Source organism: Strix uralensis, chromosome 4, assembly GCF_047716275.1.
Source record: "Strix uralensis isolate ZFMK-TIS-50842 chromosome 4, bStrUra1, whole genome shotgun sequence".
Taxonomy (NCBI): Eukaryota; Metazoa; Chordata; class Aves; order Strigiformes; family Strigidae; genus Strix; species Strix uralensis.
Genome location: NC_133975.1, coordinates 61,250,421 through 61,269,581, shown reverse-complemented (window position 1 = coordinate 61,269,581; position 19,161 = coordinate 61,250,421). Strand labels below are relative to the sequence as shown.

Here is a 19,161-nt window from a genome sequence, read left to right as displayed (position 1 = left end):
GTGTCATTAGGCAGCAATGCTTTTAGTCATAGACTTAAAAGTGCTGCGTTTCAAATGTTGTTTTACTGTCAAAACGATAATAGTTTCCATTTTAAAACCATGATTGAGTCATTCTAAACCTCTTGAAAAGCCATACATCACACATCAGACTGATCCCAAAAAGACCATTAGACATGATCTGTCCTTCCTCATACCAGTAATTCCACTGCAGTAAATTTAAAAGTTAATGGGATTACTCCTGTGAGTAAAATAAACACAGGGCACTGAGGCTACACTCTGCTATCACGGAAAGCACACCGAAAACCATTCCAATACATGAAGTAAAGAACAGATAACTCCTCAAAGCCTCCTTAGAAAGCACTGTGAGCAAACTGAAATGTGTCCAAACTTTCCCATTCTGCGTACACCAGGTATGTACATGCTAGCAGTACTCAATACCTACAGAATTACACAAAATGCAATAGCTGTGTGAATGCATGGCATACGAAGCCAAGCTAGGAGCAACCTAATAAGCAAAATGTTCTGATCATGTGTATTTTTACCCAAACCATTAGACTAATTGAAATACACTGATATGAAAATTAAGACTATTTTGACACCTGCTTCTACTACATATACAAAAAACCCTTCTTGAAAAAGACTTCATTCACTGATTAAAGATAAACATTGTGATGTTATACCTAAATATGCATTTATCCAGTGCGCCATAACACAGAAATTATATGTCAGTATGAAACAACACACACAGAAGTCAACGCACTGAGAACAGGTAGGCTTATTCCAGGCTCTAGCATGAATAATCTGCAAATTACAACCTTCCTTTATTTCTGCCTGCACCAGACCCACCCCTTTAATTGTACTCATTTATTCATCCATTCAAATTAAAAATGATACATTAAGATAACCCAAGCTTCAAAAAAACCTGGAAGAATTAAGAGGACCGAATGCAAGAGTTTTAACTAAAGAATATCCTTCTTGTCTTAAATACAACACATTACAAAGTCAGACTAATTTTGTCTTTCTTATCTTTGTCTATTTGTGTATTTCTTTTGATTTGTGTAACAACATACTTTGTTGTTACAGCACTGCCTCATCAGCACTTACTTCTGCTGAAAAGCCCTAAAATGAAATATACTTTGTATTTAATGACCATTACACAAGTATGTTGTGGAGTTACTTTGTTACAAGTAAACAGATGTAATATACTCCACTGTTTTAATAATTTGCTGGCATGACACTTTTTAAGGTCACCTGGGTGACATCAGAATGAGATCTGCAAACCAATCCCAACCCACAGGTGATGCATAACAAATCATGAAGTTCAGGGTGGAGGAGGGGGGTCCTTTAAACAATTTCTTCATTCATTCTGTGTTTTACGTAAATAATTTATATAAGCCACTTCCCAAACTCTAGTACTTACAACAGAAAGATTAAAAACACAGGCATTTTTAAACTCAAGGAGGTGCAGGAATCCCAGTCACATACTGCAGGGCTGCTTCTCACACCCTATCGTCATAAGGAATGGTTTTAAAGTAATAACGCACTTCTGAAATACCAGCACTTCAAAATTGTGTAATACTTTCAGTGCACTCTTTGGAATATTTTCTGTGTAACCAATTTCTGAATTTGTAAAAGTAGTCAAAGGGAAGAAGGAAATCTCTGGTTCTAATCAATGAACTCTGCTAAATAATACTTGAAAATGCATGAAATAACATTGAGCCTTCATCCTTCACTACATATTTTGCTTTTAATATATAAACTGAGAAAAGGTGCTTGAAATAAAAATCTGCTTTATTTTCCTATTACAGCAAAATCTGGAGAAAAAAATAATCCATTTTCCCAATTTATATCCTTCAATCCGTAACTGGAGATATCTATGAAGGTGACCAGGTCTGTGATGCAGGCTAGGCACTCAATACTTCCCCATAAAAATGGCAGGTGCTCCTGAAACTCAGATGGCCTTGTAAAAAGCTATTTCCATGCTAAGGAACCCAAACACTGAATTTACCTTTTCTCCCCTCCAAATCTTAACCTAGATTTTAAAAGCATTTTCCCCTAAGTGCCCCTCCACTAGAAGGTAAAACGGAAAATCAGGAACTGTGAATTAACAACTGCATATATCTTATCCTACGAAGTCACTGTATTACAGTAAGATTTAGAGAAATAAAAAAAAAATGTGATGCAGGGTTAAAAAAAGTAATTATGAGAATTTGTTATCCTCTATGCAACTACATATGTGTCACATAAGTGTCACCTACACAGCACAGGGTATCGGCTAGTTGTTTAACCATAGTGATTAGGATGAGGGGTAATAAAAAACAAAACCCAGAAAAACCAATACCACCAACTTTTGAAAATTTTATTCACAGGTCTAAGATGGCTACCTCCATCCAAGTAAAGCAAAGTTCCCAACCAGCTGAATATGACAACTAACCCCAGGGGAGGATCTCTCCCATCGGAGCCCCGACGCAGCCAAACTGAACTTTTCAAACCCAAACCGGTGACAAGTGTCAGCGGCATGCGGACTTCAGCGGCTGAGGTTTCTCACGCATCAGGCTTGGCAGACTGCAGGGTGAGCCGCTCCCAGAAGCGGAGCTGTTCCGTAGTAATTGCCAAAGGAGACATGCTGCGAGGAGCACTTGTCAAATAATGCTTGTTTACAAATAAATCTCGGAGCAGCGAGAGACAGCGGTTATTGAATAAGTTCAGGTCCACAGTCAGACCCCTCCTACCAGCAGTCTTTGAGCTTTACATTTACCGAAGAGACAGAAATTAGAGAGAAGCAGTCTGAAAAGTAGGGGGAGGGAGACCACGAAGCAAGCGTTCACGCTGCTCATCATTACTGTAATACTGCCCTGACACCTCCCTGTAAAGAAGCCACTGAACCCGTTTGCTCGGCAGCTTCATTAAACCTTTCCAGCACCGTCTCCTATCGGGTAGAAGTCCTACTCTGCAGCCGCCCGCTCACGCTCGGCGAACGGTCCCGTTGATTCCCCTCAGCACCATCTGTCCCGGTTTTCCAAGAACGGGCGAGGTTCACCGAGCCGGGGCTCCGAGTGGCCGCCGGCCCCTGGCCCAGGACAGGGGGACTGCCGAGCGCCGGGAGGGTAACCGGGAAGGCCCCCCGAAAGCCGCCACACCACCTCCCCAGCACCGCTCCCACGGGTGAAACCATCCGAAATCGCGTGGGGCAGAAGGATCGGGCCCACCGTTATCTAACCAAGGCAAAGCCAAAGCCGCTTCCATCACCCCCCCAAACCTTCCTGAACATCAGATATCTTCACACACAAAGGCTCAGTATTTTCCCCTTCCTCTGCACTTTTTTTTTTTTTTTTAAGAGAACTGCGATTCACATTATTCTCGCTCTCCAAAATAAATTACAGCTAGCTAGTTACCTCGGGCCACATCTTTGAAATTCTAGTACTGTTTTCCTTCACCAACCCTGCACACCTCCTCCCTCTAAAGGAGTTTCACAAATAATTACGGTGCATCACGAAGCCAGCCTGGAACGAGCCGCCAGCATCCCCTTCAGATGCTGAACTTCTCTCCACCCATCGCTTTCACATTACAGCCTGCCCGCGGATCCAAAAATAATAATAAAAAGCCCCAAGCAGTGCCCACACCACGTATAGAGAAAAAAACAGTTCGGTTTGAAAGTCTGGAAGTACCCTGAGAGACAAGAAGCCTGGACACATGTTTTTTGGCTGTTGGTCTCACCGAGATTAAACGTATAAAAAAATCCGTCCCCAGCGGCCGCGCTCCGCTGCGGGTTAAATACCAGCACCTCCGCCGCTTCCCCTCCTTTTTATATAGATATATTTTAAGCCACGAAGTAAGCGCACTGCGGCCAGCGCTTGCAGGGCTCCCCCCCGGAGCCTCCCCAGCCCGCCCCGGCCCCGCCGAGCCCCGGCCGGCGCCGCTCCCGCCCCGCGCACCCCCGCAAGACCGCCCCCCCCCACCCGTGCAAACTCCCCCGTGCAAAGCCCCGCATTTACAGCCGGTACAACCCGCCCGGCGCGGTGCCTGGCAAACCCACCCGCGCCAACGCACCTGTGCAACTCCCCTGGTGCAAACCGCTAGCAAACCCACCCGTGCAACACCAACCCACCCCACCCCGCCCCCCCCCAAAAAAAACCCACCCAACCCACTGCCAAACGCGCCCGTGCCAAGGCATCTGTGCAAACCCACCCGTGCAAGCCCGCCCGCGCCCCGAGGCAGCGCTGCCGCCTCCCTTGCCCGGGACCCCCCCAGCCTCACCGGCCAATGCCGGCCGCTGCCCCAGCGCAGCATCCGCCTCTCCGCAGGCAGAGCCCCCCCCTCCACCTCCTCAAAACGTTCCAGAATGGAGTCGGATGACCCGAAGCAGCGCACCGCCGGGCCGGCCGCCCCCCTTCCTCGGCGGGCGCTGCCCCGACGGCCCGGCCGCCCTGTCCCCCGCTCACCCTCGCTGCCGGGGCTGGCTAGCAGGCTCCGGAGCGCGGCGCACAGCAGCAACGGCAGGAGGCACGTCCAACCGGGAGCCGGGGCCCCGGCGCGGCCGGCCCAGCCGCCAGCGCCCCACGGCCCCATCCCGCCGCCCCTCAGCGCATGGGGCGGCGGCTCCCCCCCGGCGCTGCCCGCTCGGGTCGGCTCAGGACGGGACGGGGCGGGCGGGCAGCGCTGCTCAGCTCAGCTCCGCTCCCGTCCAGCCACCGACGCGACTGGGGAGCCGGGGGGCGGGGATGGGGGAGGCGGCCCCGCGCCGCCGCGGAGACGCCCCCGACGGGGCGGACCCGCCGCCGCCGCCGCCGCCATCCCGTGCGGGGCACGGCGCCCGCCGCGGCTCAGGGCCCCCCGGGGCGCAGCGGGGACCGCACCTAAAATGGCCGCCCTGCGGGAAAGCCCCCTCAGACCCGCGCTGCCCGCGGGGGAGAGCGGGCGGCAGCGCTGTTCCTGTGAGGCGTCCCTCGGGCCCCGGGGAGCTCGCTGAGGGGGGCCGGGGAGCCCCAGTGCTGCCCGCAGCCGCCACGGGTCACGGTCCCCAAAACTACCACCCCACACACACAGCCCGCAGAGCCGGGAAGCCGCGATTTCCCGGGGCGGGTAAGCCTGAGGGGAAGGCTCGTCTCCAGCCAGGGAAGCAAAGATGCCAGAAACTCCCTAATGGAGCCAATAGAAAGATGATTTCTAGGTGTATTTTACCTCAGGTCACCACCAGAGCACAGCTTTGAATCCAGCACTGACGACTAGTTTCTCTACAAGTTTTCACTAAGGTTTTTTTTTACCCCGCTTCATCTTCCTAAAAAAAAAAAAAAAAAAAAAAAACCTCAAAGTATCAGAAATTCTTGGAGGTTTAGTCACCCGCATCAGTTACTCCCCTAAGGAGACTACCTCTGGGTAAGCCAATAAAGGCAAACACCCAGCTTTGCAGGTGCACAAGCAGCAAGTCAAGGTTGACAAAAACCCTTGTCACCTGGTGCTGCCTCCTCCATTGCACCCCACTGTCAAGATTTTGGCCCGTTCATTTATATTATAAAAGCAATAACTGAAGATTGAGCACCTGCAAAAAGCTCTCCAGGGCTCTGGACCAGGGCTTCAAACAAGACGCAATTAAAATTACAAAATCGCCAAAGACAATTTTAAGAGGACAAGTAGTCTTCAGTTGGGGAACTGCCACTAACACAGCTCTCTACACCACCATTGCTCATTTTTTATTCATAAGTAGATGGACAATGTGTTTCTCTGTGCCACTGCACCATATACAAACCTCAGCTACTGCCAAAATATAAACATAGTCCTGAGCTGTACATGCATATTATTTTCAAAAGTGTTTGCTCCTTTTGCAAGAGGGTTTTCTACCTTGAGCTATTCAACATTTTTACTGCCACCAGGAGGACAAGGAAGGGGCTTTGCTTTACAATATGAGGTACGTCAGTAAAGTTGCCAGCCAAATGAAAAGAATGGCGTGCATCTGTTTACAGCAGCGCATCAGATCTTCACTATTTAAATATCCTACTAGTCTGTAGTTCAAAAGGCACTAAGGTTTGCCCTCAGACCACCCCTGCATGAAGCTGCATGGCCAGAACCTCAGCTGGGATAAATCACAGCTGAGAACATCTCACCCCAAGCCTGCATCAGATTTAAGATGGGAGTGGCACCATGTAGTATACTCATTTCTAGGGATTTGCCATCTGCAGAAGCAGTGGTAAGTTTTGCCACCCAGAAATCAGGGCAACGCAGGAAAACGTCACCAGAAACAGCACCCTGCTAGCATAGTAAAAAGGATCAGATGGCAAAGAACAAGTAAAATGCCAAGCTGGATGGGAGCCTCGGCTGGCGAAGGGGCAAGACTGCTGGAGCTAGACAAGTCTCTTACCACAATCTCACGTCAAACTGTTTGCTCCCGATTTTCAGCTGCTATTTGACAGTCATTAACCGCTGTTTGGACTGCCAGGCTTATAATTTAGAGGCATTTCAGATGATATGTTAGTGACATCTTAATTTTCTAGGAAACACTGAGATGAGTTTCATATGATTCATAAGGTATTTAAGAATAGCCACCATGCTCTAGGTGTCATCCTAGCTGCCTTTTTTTCCCGCAGAAAATCAGCTCTTATTCCAAGACATGTGGTTTGTTCTCCACCCTGATTGTGACACAGGAAGAGTGTCCCAACCTCATCTCCCAGGACATCTAGTACTGTTAAAAAACTAAAAGCAGCCTTATAAAAGGGTTATTGCCTTATCCCCAAATGGAGGGTACTGCAACTTTATGCATTGTCTAGTGGATCCTATTTGCTGGGGGCTCAGTCTTCTCCAACTCCCCTCCTGGTTTTGCCACCAATATTATTAGTAATCTGCAGCAGGCAATTCTCTCCTGCCTTTTGCCTCATCAGTGCACCCAGTGGGCTCTTAGAGAGGACAGAAATAAAGTGCTACAGCATTCTTGGTAGGCTTGATGGGTAATCAGAGAGAAGCTGGACAATCTGATGGGCTCCCTTCCTATCTCCCAAAGAGTATATCTTTGAGTAAATTCATTGCAAAAATCACACGGTGTGGGTCACAAACTATTCAGGAACCTAAACCATCTCAGGCTCGTGCCATTTCTCCCCATATCCAGCCTGTATTTTGTGCTAGTTTCAAATTTTTCTTCCTGCATCTCATTAATTATTTTCTGCTCGTTATGTTTATGCCTTTTCACCTATGCAAACAGTATTCCCTCTTAATCATCTCTCAGTTAAGGTCTGTATTTCATCCTTTATATCTTTTTCTCATGAGTCATTCCTACAAAGTGTGGAGTATAACAGTATTACTAAAACTCCCTCCAGTTTTCCCAACATCTCCCTCATAACAGTTTGCCCAGAAGTGTAATCATACTAAAGCCATAATAATCAACTATCTCTAAAATACTTTTGCATATAGTGTCTGAAACTGAAATGATAGCTTTGCCTCATGTAACTTGCCACTTCATATCTAATTTGCTGTCAGCTATTACACATATTTTAAACTATTTATTAAACCAGACATCTTTTGAGTTAGTGCATTTTGGATTATTTCACTTAGATATGCAAAAGGTCATTTTTCCAAGTTTAATTCTATTTCTCTCCCGTGTATACAGTTCCCTTCATATAATTTCTGCGTTCTGACTGGCTTCTAATTTTGCATTGCCAATTCATTTTGTTAGCGTGCTGTTTATCCTATCATCAACAGGATACACTTGAACAATAAATGAGTCTATCCCATCCTTCAGATTATTTCAGGAACCAAAAACTGTTAACCAAATCCACTCCCTCTATCATTATCCTTTACTGAAGTGTAAGGGCATAATGTTTACTGCATCTCCATATTCAATAGGGCCACCATCTGAGAAAAGATTCAATTTCATACTTTAAATTTAAGTGTAAACAGTCCCACTAAAGCCATGTCTTCATTGCAATAATGGAATAGAAGCCCCACTGTAATGCAACAAACTGTTTAATTAGTTAGGCATATAAGCATTTCCATTTCCCTTTGAAAAGTCCTTTTCTTTCAAAAGAGTCAGAGAAGATGACACCTTTAAGGAACAACCTCATGAAATTTAGTAATTAGTTTTTGTTTTTTCTCCACAAGCCTTTGAAGCAGAAGAATTACCTTCTATTCAAAAACTAAATGCATATTAAAAGCAAAAGCAATCTGGGACCAGCTAAGCAGCTTTGCATAGTAGATATATTTGGATTTGTACCATGAACGCAACTACAATTTTAACACAAAATGGCTGTGTTCAACAAACACCACAGCAGCCTGCGTAGGACTGTAGAAAGCAATAGTCAGAGCCCCAGCAAACTGAAAAATCCGTACCAAGAGCCGGCAGGGACAGGGAAGTTAAACATCAAGTGCAGGTGGGCCACCCTTTGGCCAGACGCGGTATATCAGTGATTGTGCCCCTCAGCCACTGCTGAAATCTTCATACTTCAGTGCAGAGAAAGATGTTAACCAACGAACCAGCATTTGCATGAAGAAAAATGAGCAAGTGGTAAATAAAGCATTGCCTGTGCAAGTTCACAACCCAGCCACTTGTATGGTCTCAGCACCGATTTGTCTTTTGCCACCCCCACAAAACACAGGAGCTGCTGGCAACTGTGCACTTAGGAAAATCTGCTCACTTCGTTTACAGCCTGAAATTAGATCCAATGCCATGAAAATCCATGGGAAAAACATGTGAATAATTGTTTCAGTCAGAAAAGGCTTAGAGAACGCATGACATTTCAGCCTGGAATTTTATTTTGGAGCACTTCATCACCAGCCCTTGGTCCTGGTAACAGTTCTTCCAAAGGCCCCCAATCTGGCAGCACACTCTCCCATTTGCAAATGCTGTGTCACTACTTCCCTCTCTCACTGCCCTGTAGCAACCCCATGGAGCCAGATCTCACGTGTTTAAAAACCCACCATCTGCAAGCAAAGGAATGGTCCCTGGCTCGGCAGGCTTGATGTATATCACTTCACATGCCAATCTGGATTAGACTGATCATAAAATAGTACAGGTCAGACATGGAAACACACGCTTGTGAGCACCAAGAGCAGCAGCAGATACAGCTGGCAGTACTTGCAGCCCATCCACTACTTAGCAAGTATTCTGGTGTTTCTTAGCATCACACCAGAGGAGAGCATTAAAGGGAACAAATGAAATGGCTTTGCAGAGATTTATGGAGATTTTCTAATGCAGAAAGTGGAGCACAGGAGAAAGTGCAAAGGCTAATTTGATTACACTGTTAGCCCTGTATAAATTTAATAATGGACTCGCTCCCACATTTCTCATCGTAAGCTATTTACATGCATCCACTAACTGCAATATCTCAGCACCTCATGCTCTTGAGACTTCCCAACCCACCCCTCTGAGGAAGAGGAGTGTTACTACACCTTGTACAGACAGAAGCAAAGGAGATGTTAAAGATCCAGATAAAAATTACTGAATTGATTATGGCTCCTCTAGATCAGGGACAATGTTCTTAAAACATCTTAGAAAAAAATTTTTCACAGAAAGAGTGGTTAGACAGTGGAATAGGCTGCCCAGGGAGGTGGTGGAGTCACCATCCCTGGATGTGATTAAGGGTTGTTTAGATGAGATGTTGGGGCATATGGTGCAGGGGAGAACTTCACAGAGTAGGGCTGATGGTTGGACTCGATGATCCCAAGGGTCTTTTCCAACCTGAATGATTCTATGATTCTATGATTCTAAAATATTAATGAAATTATCTTATTCTTGTATCAGAGTAAGAATCAGCAGATATTAAAAGGAACTGGCTTATCTCATCAGGATGTTCAGTCATGAGCTTTAGCAGACACTGCACAAGCTCTAGCAAGTGACTTGGGTACATTTGCAAGTACCAGAGTGCTTTGTGAAAACCTAGCCCTTGAGTAACTTGCTCAAGGTCACACAGAAAGTGTGTGGTGGACCTGAATCAAGCTCAAAAGCTATTAGAACATCCATTTGCTTTTCATTCTCACTTTTCCTTTTCCAGCATGTCATTTTGGATCAGGATCCACACTAGCAAATGTGAACATTACTGTAGTTCAAGGGTTCACATTCAGCACTTCACTCATTAAATGCGCATTCTTTCAAGGTACAAACACAATAATGGATATAATGATGAAAATCACTATATTAGTGTATCATTTAATAGTGAAGTACATTAATCTCCTGCATACAGTACTGTCCAGAACTCAGTTCCTTTCTGAACTATGTTTCATAAGGTCAATAATGCCTTCTTTAATTTCTAAGAGCAGTCTGGATGGCTACCCTGAATTTCTTTGATTATTGACAGACTGGTTTTGCTAACTCAAGCTACTGCCCTGTATTCCACACCAAGGCCAACTGTGACTGTTCTTTTGTTTGAGGAAGGCAAATCCATTTCATCTCGTCTCGCTGCTCCACGCAGAGCTGCTTGATAGAGACTTCTCTATTTTAACCAACCCCTAATGATTTCCTAAATAAATCACATCATTGTCAGTCACTTCATATCTCAAATACTTGCAAATGCTTAGCAATTTCAGCTGCCAACACATTCATTTATGTTCTTGTAAGATGGCATCTGGATCACAGCTATAGTCTTTTGAGTCCTTTCCATCAGCTAATTGCAACTGGTTTTGAAATGCAGGAGCATATTTATTTCTCTCCTTCCCTTGCAGTGTTCAAGTTGTGCCTTTAGGTAGGCCTTGTGTTCCAACCTCAGAAATACTTAGCTTGCAAAACTCCAGTGTCTACTCAGAGAAGTGCTTCAGCAAGTATAAATATTTTTTTTTGTCATGTGCTTTGGTAAGTAATTTTAAACAACAGAGTGACAAAGTAGGATCAGGGCCAGATTTCTGGGACAGACTGCCTCATGTGACAAATAGTGTCGCAAATATTGCCCAGTGACATATAATCCATGAGTTTCCCACTGTCACTCTTAGCTTAGTGTTTCTTCCCCTATCCCATCCAAGAGTTACAAACAAAATACTACTCAAAAGGCTTACCTGTGCTAGATTTTGAAAAATGGAAAGAAAAGGCAAAAAATCCAGCAGCCACCTTTTATACACAAACTTCTTAAATTGAGGGTGTAGCTATCATAGAGAGTCAAGCCTTCCAGACAGACTTCTGCTCATTACTAGGGAAAACTGTTCCTTCCATACCAGAAGAGCCGGACCAGTTAGGTGGTATTGCAATCAAGCTACAAGACTCAGCTGCATTGATAAAAGTTTTGCTTCTGACACAGCCACCCTGAGTGATCCTGAGGAAGCTACTTCTCAGTTGAGAATATCACTTTACTCAATGCTCAGTTACAGGATCCCAAATGAGGTGCAAGTAAAGCCTTCTGTTAACGAAGACATGCTTTAAAGGGTCAGCATTACACCTGAGGTGAGGCTCAAGGGGATCACCATCCAGCCTGGCTCTTGCACCATGGCTATCACAGTAGTATTTTTGCATTACTCTTCATTGGCAGTGTGGTTTAAGAACCAAGCAGTATCCTGGAAACCAGACAAGCCAAATCCAATGCTTGCAAACACTGGTGTGCTTCACCTCCCTATTCTTCTGAGTTCACCCCTTCTCCTGCCGGACACCCTTTGCCTTCTCTTTCAAGCAGGAGTGCCTTTTAACATAACCATTGGCCATGCCTACTTGTCACCCATCTCCTCATAGAAGACCCTTCTCATTACCTTTGACATCACTTGCCAAATCCAATTCCAGTTGGACATTGAATTTTCTAACCTCATCTCTGCATGCTCAGACAGTGTGTTTGTATTCCTCAGATTTCACTGAAGTATTACCAGTGTACTGGACAGTACTGGGATGTAAACACACCATGCATCATGACATGGTTATAAATGAGAACTGGCAGCTTGTTACCAGTTATTTCGCCTTTTATAGTTTCTCCTCCTTGCTCTCTAAACTTCATTCCCCTTTCTGTCTCTCGTAAGACCTTCTGGGCTGTGGCACCTTTGCTTAATCTCCACTCAATTTGCCCTTTGGTAGGTTCTGCCTTCCCACGTGTGCCCTCCCAGACACTTCTGGCTGCCTCTGTTTTCTGCCTTTAATTCTGCCCCCAGCTAAACAGAAGAGTAGGTGATTACAATTTCATTCAATCAGGAGGTGAAGGAGATGGGGGCACATGCACAGCAAGTCAAGAAAGGAGTGGCAATCAGATTACAACTATAGCCTAGGGCAGAATACTTCATAATGTGAACTTATAATGGGTCTCTGGTCTAGGGCACATAATAGACATTTTACCCAGAATACAATAGTCACCCAAAGACATTTACTTCAAGAAATACCGAGCCTGGTATAAACATTTAAACTTTAATAAAACCATTACAGATGCACTGATTGCTTAGCTTCTTTAGACAGTGAAGCTACATAGGGAAGTGAATAATAAAATAAGCAAGGTGAACAGAAGTCATTATCAGGCCATTTACATAAAGATTTACTGAAGACTCAGCCTTAGTATGGCTTTTGATCAATGCATTATCCATACCCAAGAACTAGTCATGGAACAACAACCATCTTAAAACATATCCCATCTTAGACACACATTGTCCTCTGCAGATCAGTGTATTTAAAGAAGTGAAATCAAGAGTCAGTATTTTCACTCCCATTTCATATTCACAGTATTCAGACCCCTTACACATCTCAATGTAACATTAAAACAACATCATATTTTTGTGGGGCTACAAGTTGTTTCTGCACATGCTCAGAACCACTGACACTAACAAGCAAGTTGTGTTTAAATATGGCAAGCTAACTTGTCATATTTCAAGGGACGTACATGACTCTGCCCACAGAATTAAAAAAAAAAAAAAAAAAAGATTAAAAAAGCATTTACAGGGAAGGGAAGAGTCCAGTCAGGAGGAGGTGCAAATCTACCTCTCTGTCTTGCTAACCTAACTAGTTGACCAGTCATTTACATGTTTCATCTTTCTGGACCAATTCAGATAGAAGTATTCCATGCCAAACAAACATTTCAGTACTAAATAATAAACTTTCTCTGTGTTTTGAGGAAAGCATTAAATCCACAGTCCCTCCTTTCTGGACAAGTCCCCTAACCAAAGGGCAGTTATACAGAAAATATGAGCGCCTCAGAGCTGCAGAGAAGCATCCAGGAGAAAGGCAGGAATTTTCAACATGCATTATCCCCTGGCCAGCACAAGCATCTGCACCAAAGGTGAGTATTTACTAAAATGCTATCCAAGGGGGCTGATCATTGCACAAGATAGCAGCTGACACTTCTGTTCTCTGCTGCTTTGTTGCTGGTGGGTGTTGTGAATTCATTTCCTCCATACCACTCCCCATTTTGTTTGCAGCAAAATCCATCCCATTAATTCTCTTTACAACCACCACCCCAGGAACTGGGCATCTACACATTACGTACATGTTCTGGGTTAGCCCCTAATCTGGAAGGTGGGAGCACATTCACATCATGTCAACATCCATGGATAAGAGGCTGCTGCAGGTATGCCCACAGCTCCAGGAGAAGCAGCTTTAGTTTATTTTTTGATTAGTAGCTGCTTTCTCAGTATTTGGGTGTCATCCCCCCACAAACACTGGAGGCAGGAAAATATACTGAGTGGAGAAAATTGACCAGCCATAAGATCTCACTTGAACACTGTTGAACATGGGAGAAGAGACTCCTGCTTCCTAGGCCATGATTATAAAGCAATACAACTCTCTCCACTCTGCAATTGACCTTTTTCCTAGAACTGATCCAAGACCTTACATGAACTTCTAAAACCAAAAAACCTCAACACCTCCCTATAAAAATACAAAGCCAGCTTCTGTCATTTTTTCTCTACCATCCCTATCTGATTCAGTGCTCTGCTGGAAGGAAAGCTAATGATGACAAGCACAGAAAAAATCCTAGGCACTCAAACAAAGCAACTATGTTTACACTAGAAGCAGTAGAAGACACATGCGGTCACTTAAGCATGGTAATACCTCATAACATACTACACTGAATGCAGTTATGCAGGTTTTGCTTAGGTCTGTTCTTTCTTTGCCCAGATACCAAAGCAAGACAGACTTGCTGTGGCATTGTCACTGATTTGCTCTGCTCTTAATATATGTAGCTATACATAGATAGCTTGATAATCCATTGGCAAACTGCAGGTCATAGTTACCTTTTACCTTCTCCGTTGAGACCAAAGGTTTGTCTCCATGTGTATACCCAGCTCCTTGCACAACAATCCTTGCTTTGACTGAGATCTGTTCCCTCCTGATACTCATACCCATCTAGGTTATGTCTGGGTTCCACGAGATAAGTTTTAGCTTAGTTGCGTTTGGCTAGAAACTCAGTCCTGTCATCTCAGTCAAGTTTTATTCACAAAAAAATCATCTTCCACTCTATACAAAAGTCTACTCTTCTGATCATTGTCACTTTTCCTGATTTCACATTAGGAGTGTGCTTGCTCACACACCAAGCAGGGTCAGACTCTTAAGTGGAGGCTTCAAAGCCTTTTAGAAAAATGTGTCCTTGAATTGACTCAAGTAGTCCATTTCCAGAAATTCAGTCCCAGGACAAGGTCTGAGCCCCTTATTCAGCTCCCATTTTTCAACACATATCTCTTCAGAAGAGAGCTTCATCACTCCCTCCCCAGCTCCACGCGAGTGCTAGGGTAAGGGCAATATGCAGCAGAACAGATGCTATGGCAGGAGTGTGTTTACATGAAGCTGCTGACAGCAGATGCCAGCTTGTAAAATTAGCCAATAAAAATACCAGCATCACTGTTTACAACTACTCTGAGCAAGATGGGCTGCCAGCAAACTGGAAATCACATTGCACTGACACGCCAGGTTAGAGATACAGCATTTGGCAAAGCATCATTTTTAGGCTACTAGAAGTGGAATTCTCATTCAAGTAGAAGGGAGTCAACCAAGAGCTGCCCAACAGTCTCAGTCCCTCTCACTTTTGCATTCCAAAAGAATCCTATTTAATGTTAGAACGTAAAAGAACCAGAGATACTGTAACTAAGAAACCACATGCATCACTAGCTACTGAAAGCTTTTTTTTATCCTGCTACTCTGGTCAAACTAGAAATTGAGCAACATGTATATAGCAAGTATGCTATAGAGCAGAAAGCTGTTACCTGGACTTAAATCCCCTCCAGTACTTTTTCTAAACACAAATGTAATTAAAAAATCCTGATTTAGTACCAAATTGTTGTCTACAGCTTGCCCATGTAGATCTGGAGATGCTCAGACTGATCCTTTCAAAAGGTTAAAATAGTACTAAAATTTTCCCCAGTTAATTATCATTAATCCTTCTAATCCATTTAAAACACTATTAAGACCATCATCTAGGCTAAGGAAATTTAAAACCTTCAAGAAAACAATTAAAATTATGTTTTTAAACATAACACCGCCTACAGTCAGAGCAATCTCCTTCCATAGTGCCGGATAAAGCCAAGTTTTAGAATCTTTTTTTCCTGTCCATTAATTTCCCTGCATTGGAAAATATCAGCCTTCATTAAAATCTCAATTAATACCTTCTATAATATTCTCAGCTAGGAAACTAGAATTATAAAAGGAAATATTAAAGGAACTGAGATGTTTCAGAGACTGTGTTTGAAAACAAGTTTAGTCAGTTATTACTTTTATTTTAAGCAAACATAAATTCAGTCCTCTGAAAAAACATTCACTTTATAAATTATTAATAAGCTATCAATAGCTTCTGTAAGCCTCTTGCAGGCATGAGCAAGAAATTAAAAAAAGGTAAGTAAAACAGCTAGAAGTATTAGAAATATTATAAGCCATGATTAAGAGTAGCCTCTTTTCCTCTGTAATCAAAGACTGGTATCAGTTAATAACATAACATACATTTGGAATGCATCCATGAAACCACACTGCTAGATATGCCTACAATGCCTTTTCCACAAGAAATACCGAACCAGCTTCAGTCTTTTGTATCATAAACTAACACAAGATAAATAAAACCAAAAGAATAAAATCAAAGTGCTGAAATCCAAAGGCTTCAAATTAAACCAGCATTTTCTTCAATACGTTGAAAAAGCTGATAAACATGACCTACCCCAACACTGTATACAAAAATAGCAACAAACCACCTTTTATTCTACAACTGTTCTATAAGGAACAAAAAAGAGCCTCCATTATGCACCCAAGCAATAGATCTTTCCCCACCTGTGACCAAGCAGCAGTTAGACACGATTGCTATAAGGTCTGCATGTGGAGGGATTTTTTGCCTGTGAGATGGAGTTGGACTGTTGGTAAGGGAGTTGGAAGGGGTAGGCTGTAGTTTATTCTGGAAAGGTGATGTGTTTTCAACTCAAGATTTGTGGTAAGAAATATTTGTTTTATTAAAAATAACGGGCTAGGAAGCAGTGAGCTAGGGGTCTGAAAGCCTACAGAGATGCTTATGAGCTGTGGATGGTATCTTATTGTGGTTTTAGGCAGTATGGAGACCTTTACAAGTCATCTCTGGTTGGTGGCAGTCATGTTACTAAGCCCTTTGGTTTCTTTTCTTGTCAACTAAATAATTGTGCCTTTTCCATAAGCAGCCCTTGTTCATGAGTAGCTTGGGGCTTCTCAGCTGTGTAGGTGAGCTCTGTAACTACAGCGTGTTTAAAACATGTAGAGAATAAGGATTCCGGAGTGCTGGAATGGAAGGATACAGGCTCTTTAGGAAAGACAGGCAGGGGAGACAAGGAGAGGGTGTCGCCCTCCATGTCAATGACCAGCTGGAGTACATGGAGCTCTGCCTGGGGATGGATGAGGAGTCAACTGAGAGCTGAGAGGGTCAGGATTAAAGGAAGCGCAGGGGAATGTTATAGTGGGGAGCTGCTACAGGCCACCTGACCTGGAAGACTGAGTGGATGAGGCCTGCTATAGACAGATAGGAGCAGCCTCATGTGCACAAGCCCTGGTCCTCATGGGGGACTTCAGCCATGCCGATATCTGTTGGTGGGACAACACAGCAGGGCATAAGCAATCCAGGAGGTTTCTGGAATGTGTTGATGACAATTTCCTTCTCCAAGTGACAGAGGAGCCAATGAGGAGAGGTGCTATACTGGACCTTGTTTTTACCAACAAGGAGGTGCTGGTGGGGAGTGCGAACCTCAAGGACAGCCTTGGCTGCAATGACCATGAAATGGTGGAGTTCAGGATCCTTAGGGCAGCAAGGAGGGAGCACAGCAAACTTGCTACCTTGGACTTCAGGAGAGCAGGTTTTGGCCTCTTCAGGGATCTGCTTGGCAGAGTAGCATGGGATAAGGCCCTAGAGGAAAGAGGGGCCCAAAAGAGCTGGTTAATATTCAAGGATCACCTCCTCCAAGCTCAGGAGCGATGCATCCTGGCAAAGAGGAAGTCAGGTAAGACTGCAAGGAGGCCTGAATGGATGAACAAGGAGCTCCTGGACAAGCTCAAACACAAAAAAGAAGCCTACACAGGGTGGAAGCAAGGACAGGTAGCCTGGGAGGAGTACAGAGAAACTGTCTGGGTAGCCAGGGATCAGGTTAGGAAGGCGAAAACCCTGATAGAATTAAATCTGGCCAGGGATGTCAAGGGCAACAAGAAAAGCTTTTACAGTACATTGATGATAAAAGGAAAACTAGGGAAAATGTGGGTCCTCTCTGGAAGGAAAAGGGAGAATTGGTCACCCAGGATATGGAGAAGGCTGAGGTACTCAATGACTTTTTTGCCTCAGTCTTCACTGGCAAGGGCTCCAGCCAAGCCGCCCAAGACACAGAAGATAAAGGTGAGGACTGGGAGAAGGAAGAACTGCCCACTGTTGGAGAAGATCAGGTTTGAGACCATCTAAGGAAACTGAAGGTGCACAAGTCCATGGGACCTGATGAGATCCATCCATGGGTCCTGAGGGCACTGGTGGATGAAGTAGATAAGTCACTATCCATCATGATTCAGTGGTCCTGGAAGTCTGATGAAAGGGGATGTTTCCCCTTTCCCTCACTGGAAAAGGGGAAACATAACTCCCATTTTTAAAAAGTGAAAAAAAGAAGACTCAGGGAACTACAGGCCAGTCAGACTCACCTCTGTGCCCAGCAAGATCATGGAGACGATCCTCCTGGAAACTATGCGAGGGCACATGGAAAATAAGGAGGTGATTGGTGACAGCCAACATGGTTGCACTAAGGGCAAATTATGCCTGACAAATTTGGTGGGGTTGCAACCTTGGTGGATAAGCGAAGAGAAACTGACGTCATCTACCTGGACTTGTGCAAAGAATTTGACGCTGTCCCACACGATATCCTTGTCTCTAAATTGGAGAGACATGGATTTGATAGGTGGACCACTTGGTGGATAAGGAATTGACTGGATGGTTGCACTCAAAGACTTGCAGCTAACAGCTCAGTGTCCACGTGGAGAGTGGTGATGAGCTCCTCAGGGGTCGGTGTTGGGACCAGCGCTGTTTATTTAACATCTTTGTTGGAGACATGGACAGTGGGATCAAGTGCACCCTCAGCAAGTTTGCCAACAACACCAAGCTGTGTGGTGCGGTCAACACGCTGGAGGGCAGGGATGTGCCATCCAGAGGGACCTGGACAGGCTTGAGAGGTGAGCTTGTGCAAACCTCATGAAGTTCAACAAGGCCAAGTGCAAGGTCCTGCACGTGGGTCGGGGCAATCCCAAGCACAAATACAGGCTGGGCGATGAGTGGATTGAGAGCAGCCCTGTGGAGAAGGACTTGGGGTATTAGTGGATGGAAAACTGACTGTGAGCCAGCAATGTGCACTCACAGCCCAGAAAGCCAACAGTATCCTGGGCTGCATCAAGAGAAGTGTGGCCAGCAGGTCAAGGGAGGGGATTCTCCCCCTCTGCTCTGCTCTTGTGAGACCCCACCTGGAGTACTGTGCCCAGCTCTGGGGCCCCAACTATAAGTGGGTCCAGAGGAGGACCATGAAGGTGATCAGGGGGCTGGAGCACCTCCCTTATGAGGACAGGCTGAGAGAGTTGCAGTTGTTCAGCCCAGAGAAGAGAAGGTTCCAGGCAGACTTTATAGTGGCCTTATAGTACCTAAAGGGGGCCTGCAGGAAAGATGGGGAGGGACTCTTTATCAGGGAGTGTAATGATAGGATGAGGGGTAATGGTTTTAAGTTGAAAGAAGGTAGATTCAGATTAGATGTAAGGAAGAAATTCTTTACTGTTAGGATGGTGAGACACTGGAACAGGTTGCCCAGAGAAGCTGTGGCTGCCCCCTCCCTGGG

At 44.7% G+C, this 19,161-nt stretch overlaps 1 protein-coding gene across 13 annotated transcripts in view; it reads right to left on the bottom strand.

The window, feature by feature from the left end:
• EPHA5 (EPH receptor A5) overlaps nt 1-4,708 on the bottom strand; it is a 209,778-nt gene extending 205,070 nt beyond the window's left edge. For 12 of the 13 annotated variants that reach the window (XM_074866972.1, XM_074866973.1, XM_074866979.1 and 9 more), the window contains exon 1: nt 4,443-4,708. In XM_074866972.1, coding sequence (XP_074723073.1) covers nt 4,443-4,569 — 127 coding nt within the window. In that variant the 5' untranslated portion in view covers nt 4,570-4,708. The remainder of the gene's footprint in view (nt 1-4,442) is intronic. The other variant, XM_074866978.1, reaches the window with a different exon arrangement.
• Between the last annotated feature and the right edge of the window lie 14,453 nt (nt 4,709-19,161).